At 60.7% G+C, this 7,575-nt stretch overlaps 4 protein-coding genes across 4 annotated transcripts in view; 2 read left to right on the forward strand and 2 right to left on the reverse strand.

Moving 5' to 3' along the window:
- Positions 1–286, forward strand: part of VDBG_04812 (conserved hypothetical protein) — a gene marked incomplete at both ends in the record, with an annotated part of 1,304 nt that extends 1,018 nt beyond the window's left edge. Inside the window, one exon of the mRNA XM_003005160.1 lies at positions 64–286. Coding sequence (XP_003005206.1) covers positions 64–286 — 223 coding nt within the window. The remainder of the gene's footprint in view (positions 1–63) is intronic.
- A 756-nt stretch (positions 287–1,042) lies between these two features.
- On the reverse strand, positions 1,043–1,944 carry VDBG_04813 (conserved hypothetical protein; the record flags this gene model as incomplete). Its single annotated transcript, XM_003005161.1, has 2 exons — positions 1,043–1,819; positions 1,876–1,944. The coding sequence occupies 2 exons, from the start codon at positions 1,942–1,944 to the stop codon at positions 1,043–1,045; spliced, it is 846 nt and encodes a 281-aa protein (XP_003005207.1).
- Positions 1,945–2,450: 506 nt separating this feature from the next.
- On the forward strand, positions 2,451–6,177 carry VDBG_04814 (pre-mRNA-processing ATP-dependent RNA helicase PRP5; the record flags this gene model as incomplete). The annotated part of the gene is made up of 3 exons (XM_003005162.1): positions 2,451–2,920; positions 3,153–3,421; positions 3,479–6,177. The coding sequence occupies 3 exons, from the start codon at positions 2,451–2,453 to the stop codon at positions 6,175–6,177; spliced, it is 3,438 nt and encodes a 1,145-aa protein (XP_003005208.1).
- A 549-nt stretch (positions 6,178–6,726) lies between these two features.
- On the reverse strand, positions 6,727–7,182 carry VDBG_04815 (predicted protein; the record flags this gene model as incomplete). The annotated part of the gene is made up of 2 exons (XM_003005163.1): positions 6,727–6,885; positions 6,985–7,182. 2 exons carry the CDS (start codon positions 7,180–7,182, stop codon positions 6,727–6,729), a joined length of 357 nt encoding a protein of 118 aa, XP_003005209.1.
- Between the last annotated feature and the right edge of the window lie 393 nt (positions 7,183–7,575).

The following is a 7,575-nucleotide window of genomic DNA, read 5'->3' on the forward strand; positions in this document are numbered from 1 at the left end:
GTCCAACATTGGTACCGCCTTCCTTGACGACCTCTTCCTCTACCCGGGTATCAACAACGTCAGCATGCGCGCCAACATCAGCACCGCCCCCGTCGTCCGCGCCATGAGCTCCGAGCCTTCGTGCGACACCGGTATCGTCGACTTCCAGCTTGGTGGCCGTGACGTTTTCAACAACGGCGAGGACCTTGCCTACTTTGGCAACGCTCTCAGCGCCTCCAACCTCACCGTCCCCATTGAGTTGGCGACGGCCTTTGAGAGGGACGTTGGTCTCACCTTTGAGTGCTAAATCATTCAATCATCTGCCTGTAGTAGAAGATGTGCATATGTCTGTTTATTAATGAGGAGGAAACCTTGCATGTTTGGGACTATGATACCAGAAGAAGAAATTGACTCGTGGCTGTACCACCATTTACAACCCACTCGCTACTTGCTTGGTGATAAGATGGACTGTGACAAAGTGTTGGACTGTGCGAACATAGGGTTGTCAGTGTTACCCCAGACGGGCAACCAGAATTCCGGGATTGTCGGCGAGACATGGCTACATGGCCGGATAGGCTTAGGATTGCTAACGACTTTCGGCTGCCCGTTAGCGTGTCACGTTGGTCAGCCAGATCCGGTCGACTACGACACCCTGACGCAGTGCGCGCTGATCATCAGTTGTTGATCGCGGCGCACCTCGGCCGCGCTTTGATTCCGAGCACCGCGGGTGCAAATGGAGCAGTGCGCACCGTCAAGCAAGAAGTCAAAATTCTGGCGAGCTCTCCCAATTTCCACCCTTCCCTGAAACTACCCACCGCATCATTATCACATCAGCTTGACGGGATTGTATGAGACAACAAGTCGCTCCGTGAAGCCGTTGATGCGTTGCGCATGCCATGATCCGTAGATGCTCGTCCCGCACGCTATCAACGTCCTCGGCATGTCACATGTGAAAAGGGACACCAGATGCCTCATCCTGGGACCCTAGTCCCGGAGTATCCTACTGCACACGACATTCGATCCTCGGGATCTCCCCCTCTCTCTCTCCCCACACACCCTCCTTTTACCATGCCCCGGCTTTCCTCTTGCTACCCCTCAACCCCCCCGCCTCACTCCCGCTCCCCGGCGTGCCCCCACCACTGCTCGCTGCGACGAAATCGACCCCCGTCCGCTTCCCCGCGCTCCTCTCCGCCTCCCTCTCCTTCCTCACCCTCTCCTGACTCAACCGCAGCGGGCCCCGGAAAGCCCAGTCGGGAAACCCACGGCCTTGGCCGCCATCGCCGTCGCCGTCGGCAGCGGCCCCCGCAGGATCCCACGCGCCGGCCGACAGCGTCGTGGCGTACTGGGCGCGCGGGTCGTCGTCGTGCCCGAGCCCGACAAAGCCGAGCAGCTTGTCCATGAGGGCCGGGTTGCGTAGCGCGGCCGAGGCTGTGAGCTTGGCGTTGAAGTGGACGCCCTTGCTCTTGAGGTCGAGGAACTGCTGCGTCTTGGCCGTCAGGGCGGGGGGCGGGGAGCCTGGCGGCGAGGGCGGTATGTCGAGGTTCGGCGTCGGCGGCAGCGTGAGGTCGCGGAGCAGGGCGCCCGAGGCGGTGTACGGGGAGACTGGTCGGGCTGTGGCGGCGTGCTGCGGCGCCGAGGGCGAAGAGGGAGGGTGGGAGGGCTCTGGGAAGTACGACGGCGCGTCTGCGTCGGGGAGGGAGGGGCCTAGGGGCACGGAGTGTTGCTGGATAGGACCGATGGGCGGTTCCTCGGGGGCTGGGGCTTGTGGTTGAGGTGGTAATGAGGATGAAGGGGTTGGTTCTGGTTCTGTGGGCTTGGAGGAAGCGTTGGCGGGCTCGGCCTGGTGAGATTGTGAGACGATGTTGTTGACGGGGGGCATTCATGGAGAGGACTTACCTTGACGGCCTCAACCTCGTTATTCTCTTCATCGTCCTCGTCGCTGCTGTATCCGACCAGCAACGCCATTTCGAAGGGGTCCTTTGCGTCAGAATGGCCCTGGATTTATGTTCTGAATGAGACTCGGATGTTGAAATGATACATCGACAAGGTGTTGTTCCGCGCAACGTTGTCGTGTGAGACGGTCGTTGACATGAAGTCGAGTGTGAAAGTTGCGCCACAGCAGGTAGGAAAGCCGCGCCCCACCCACTCACTCTCCAGCCACTTCGGATGGTCTCCCAAAATTCGGCAAGGCTCCACCAGCACCCAAACGTCACAGGTGAGGACTCTACTCGGAGGCTTCCATCACTCCTTCTCCACCTTCACAACCGTACAAGTTCGCCGCCATCACTCTCCTCGGCATCCATCACCGGTCGCACCGGTATCACTCTCATCAGAGGGTTGCTAACTAGTATCACTCAACGCAACGGCCACCGCGCCCACGACCGGCAACTCCTAAGCAACCCCCCCTTACCGAGAAGAAGCCTCCGAAGTAGCTCTCACCACCTGTCTCGCTGAGCCTCGAGAACCACATCATGGCTCGGACCAGGGACTCGCGCTCACCATCGCCTGCAGGAAGCCATCACAGCTCGAGACGTCGCAAAGAGGATGATCGACGCGAAAGCCACCGCCGCGATGACGGGCGCGACTACCGCCGGCGTGACCGCACCCGGAGCCCTGCCGACGTGAGAACACACCGCGGCCGCCGCGATGAGGACTTTTCTGACAGAACCCACGAGCAGCGCCGATACCGCGACCGCGACAGTGACCGCCGCCCACGCGACGACCGCGATGCCTACCGCCGCAGAGACCGCTCCGTAGATCGAGACGACGGCCGACGTCGACAGCGGCGGTCGCGCGAGAGGTACCCCGACCGCGAGCGCGAGCGCGATCGCTCCGCCGACAGACGAAGATACAGGGATGGCGACAGGGACAGGGACAGGGACAGGGACTATCGCCCACGCCGCGACGACTCGCGGGACCGCAACCGCCGGGCGTCGGGAGGGTACCGTCGAGTCGCAGCCTCGCAACAGACGTGACGGCCAGCCGCCCACGAGGTGCCGCTGGCCCTTCCTCTGCCGGTGCAGCCGGCCGTGAGACTGCGAAGCCCAAGCCTGTCGCTGCTGCGCCCGCGCAGTCGGAAGCCGACAAGAAGGCCGAGCGCCTGGCGCGCCTCGAGGCGTGAAGAGGGGGGGAGAGACCAAGAAGGAGACTGAGGTTAATCCGAGTCAAACTAGGAAACCCCCCGCCGAGATGGACCAAAAGTCGGTCGCCTCTCCAACCGTTGCGTCCCCCGCCGTCGCGTTGCCCTCGGCGGCCTCGCCGAGGTCGCAAACTATGTCCGGGCCGGCGTCGCCTGCCCCCTATGCTGGCAAGTTTGATCCAAAAGCCATCGCCAAGAAGTCAGCGGCGTCGTCTCACAAACACGGTACTGCTAACGGCGTCCTGGGCGCCTTTGACGCCCAAGTCAGCAAGACGGCAGCTCCAGTGAAGCAGGACTCCAAAGGTATGCATTCGCATCGTACACCCTCGTCCATGAAACCCACTGACAGCCATGGAACAGCATTCGCACTCCCGGCAAATCGCGGTAATATTAGCACGTTCGGGTTTAGCAAATCCAGCAATGAGAAACCCCAGGCCAAGCGAAAGCTCGTCCTCGATGAGGAAGATGACACCAAGAGAAAGCTGACCAAACTGCCTGCTCTCCCGCTCGAAGCCGACGATACCCCCTACGCTGACCAAGACGAGGGTGACGATGGCGATTCGGACGGCGACATCTTCGCCGAGAACGAGGAAGAGGCCGCAGCAGCGGCCAGAGCGGCGCACGAGAGGCGTGAGCGAGAGATGAAGGTCGATACAGACGAGGCACCAGAAACGAACGGCACCACGGAGGAAAAAGCTGACGGCGATGAGATGGAAGTTGACGGTGCCGGCACTGAGCCTTCCGCACCAGTCGTTGAGGAGGTGCAGCCGGAGCCGGTGCGTGAGGAGCCTCAAGAAGTCATGAAGGTTGACGAAGAAGAAGAAGACGATGACGCCGATCCGCTCGACGCTTTCATGGCAGACCTACAAGAGACAGGATCGAGGCCGGCGCCCAGGGCAAAGACCAAGCCCGCTCCTGAACCAGAAGCTTACTACAGCGATGACGACTTTGCGTACAGGGACGAGGATCCCAACGCGAAGAACCCTCTGGCCGTCAAGCGCAGGAAGAAGGAGATCCCTATCGTCGACTACAGCAAGATTGAGTTTGAGCCGGTTCGCAAGAACTTCTGGACTGAACCCGCAGAACTGAGCGCCCTCACAGAAGCGGAGACTAACGATCTGCGCCTCGAGCTAGACGGTATCAAGGTGTCTGGAAACGACGTTCCCAAGCCTGTCCAGAAATGGGCGCAATGCGGCTTGACACGGCAGACTCTGGACATCTTGGCCGATCTGGGCTATGAACGACCCACGTCCATCCAGATGCAGGCCTTGCCATGTCTCATGTCGGGACGGGACGTCATTGGCGTCGCGAAGACGGGTTCCGGCAAGACCATGGCTTTCCTTCTCCCCATGTTCCGGCACATCAAGGATCAGAAGCCCATCAGGGGTGACGATGGTCCCATCGGGCTCATCATGACGCCGACGCGCGAGTTGGCAGTGCAAATCCACCGCGACTGCAAACCGTTCCTCAAACCCATGGGCATGCGTGCCGTTTGCGCCTACGGCGGCGCGCCCATCAAGGACCAAATTGCTGACCTCAAGCGTGGTGCGGAAATTGTCGTCTGCACGCCGGGACGCATGATCGACCTGCTTGGTGCGAACCAGGGGCGAGTGACCAATTTGCGCCGTGTGTCCTATGTCGTCCTCGACGAAGCGGATCGAATGTTTGACATGGGTTTCGAACCTCAGGTCATGAAGATTTTTGCCAATATGCGCCCCGATCGCCAGACCATCTTGTTCTCCGCGACAATGCCAAGGATCATCGATTCTCTGACCAAAAAGGTCCTCAAGTCGCCGGTGGAGGTCACGGTTGGCGGTCGCAGTGTCGTTGCCCCTGAGATTACGCAAAAGGTCGAAGTGCTCGATGAGGGCGACAAGTTCTTCCATCTGCTTGGTCTTCTCGGCGAACTTTACGAGGAAGACGAGGACGCTAGGAGTCTCATCTTTGTTGAACGCCAAGAAAAGGCAGATGACCTGCTCAAGGAGCTCATGACCAAGGGCTACCCGTGCATGTCTATCCACGGCGGCAAGGACCAAGTGGACCGAGACTCAACCATTTCCGACTTCAAGAAGGGCATTGTCCCCATTCTCATCGCGACGTCTGTCGCCGCAAGAGGTCTGGACGTGAAGCAGCTGAAGCTGGTCGTCAACTACGATGCCCCCAATCATCTCGAGGACTATGTCCACCGTGCTGGGCGTACCGGTCGCGCAGGGAACAAGGGAACGGCCGTCACGTACATCACCAGTGAGCAGGAGAACTGCGCCCCCGGCATCGCCAAGGCCCTCGAGCAGAGCGGCCAGCCGGTGCCAGAACGGCTCAACGAGATGCGCAAGGCCCACCGCGACAAGGTCAAGGCTGGCAAGGCCAAAGACACTTCCGGCTTTGGCGGCAAGGGCCTCGACCGGCTCGACGCGGAGCGTGAGGCGGCGCGGTTGCGCGAGCGCAAGACGCACAAGGCCGAGGGCGACGACGACGACGAAAAGGAGGAAAAGCCGGCGGTCAAGGAGAAGGAAGAGGAGAAGCCGGCCGTGTCGATGATCCAGGCGGCCACGTCTGCCATCATGGCGCGAAGCACGGCGAAGCCCGACGGCGACGCCAAGGACAAGGAGTCGGCGCAGGCCACGGGCCCCGGCGGCAAGCCCCTCGACAAGGTCAGCGCGGCCATCAGCGCCATCAACCAGCGCCTCGGCAAGGCGGGCCAGCTGCGCTCCGGCCAGCCCATCGACAACAAGGGCCCCGACGCCGGCGCGTACCACGCCACGCTCGAGATCAACGATTTCCCGCAAAAGGCGAGGTGGGCCGTCACGAACAGGACCAACGTTGCCAAGATTCTCGAGGCAACGGGCGTGTCCATCACGACCAAGGGCACCTTTTACCCGGCAGGTAAGGAGGTGCCGGCGGGCGCCGACCCGAAGCTGTACATTCTCGTCGAGGGCGACACGGAAGTCGTAGTCGGTGCGGCCATGACCGAGCTTACCAGACTGCTCAGCGAGGGCGCGGTGGCGGCGGATACTGCGGACCGTCGTGCACCAGCGTCGGGACGCTACAACGTTGTGTAAAAGCCAGGACTTATTACTGGGCGGCGCTTTTTTCTTGGAGGGCGTTTTACGGGATACCAGACCGGCAATAATACAATGCAACAGGTTATTCATGTGCGATGACTTCATTTTCCAGTGACGCAGTGCCACGGCGACAACAGTCCAATGTTGACAGTGGGTGGAGGTTGCAAATGTTCCAGCCTCTAGGAGGTGTGACGGCCCATGAAGCGCAGAGCCGCCAGTCATCCTGTCCAAGCTGCACAGCATTCACTCACAGATCCCGATTGATGTTAGCAATCCTTGCATATACAGGAGCAATACTACGCTCCCAAGGTATAGATGGGGGCGTCCCACGTCCATGACGGCATGGAGGAGAGAAATAAAAACCAAGATCACCGCTTCGTAAATGCCACAACAGGACAAAGAGGCCGCTTCCTTCCCAAGGCGCTCTTGTCCATAAACCGCCGACGCCAAGCAAGCACATTTCGGAAATGCAGGAGAAAAAGAATCGAAATGCCCAGTCATATACGCCCAAGTCACCAGGGAAGCCTACCCTCGCCTCGCGAATTCTCAGTTGTAGTCTCGCGCCACGGCCGCCGCGTCCGCAGCCCGATGCTGCCTCTCCTCGGCGCTAAGCTGGTTGAGGGTATCATTGCGCGTCTGTTTCTTCTGGGCGTTGAGCTGCGCGCCGAGCTTGCCCGTTGGTTTGCTGGCGGCTTTGGCGCGGGCCTATTGTAGGAGGGGAAGAGTCCCCCGTCTGTCAGTGTCTCGCTCAATTCGGCGGGGCCGCTCGTAAGATTGGGTGGGATGTGTTATGTGTGTACGCACCTCGGCTGCCTCGGCGGCGCGCTGGCGCTGGTCATCGCGACCGGCGGTGGAGGCTTCGGGGCCGCCGCCGCCGAGGGTGCGCGGCGGGCCGCCGACCTTGGGGACCGGGGCGGTCTGGCGCTGGGGAGGTGCGGTGCCGAGAGGTCGACCGGGAGAAGCGAAGTTTTCAGGCTTCTCTTTGCCGCAGACGGAGCCCATCGTGGTCGGGTGGAGAGGGGTCTTGTCGGTGCGTGAGGGGGATCTGGTGGTTGACGAGGCTGAGCGAGTTTGAGGGTTGAGGGTATCGTGAGAGGTGCTTGTTAGTTTGCAGGCGCAGGCGTGATGTCACTGTCGTCGCAAATCGCCAGCAGCAAGTCGCAATTGATAGTTAGTGTACTTATGGGAGTGGCGGTTGAGTAAAGATGGGATGAAGTTGTGATCAGAAAGCGCAATGTGAAATAGCAAGGCTCTACGGACCGAGGACATTGCCCGCAATCAGCCACTTGGAGGGGACGCGCAAGTTCCGGCGAAGCTGCCAAGAACGACCTCCTAAGCCTCCTTCCTTGGCCACGAATGGGTGGTGACAATTGGGGGTGTGCAGGCACGGGCGAA

This window comes from Verticillium alfalfae, genomic scaffold (genome assembly GCF_000150825.1).
Source record: "Verticillium alfalfae VaMs.102 supercont1.5 genomic scaffold, whole genome shotgun sequence".
Classification (NCBI taxonomy): Eukaryota; Fungi; Ascomycota; class Sordariomycetes; order Glomerellales; family Plectosphaerellaceae; genus Verticillium; species Verticillium alfalfae.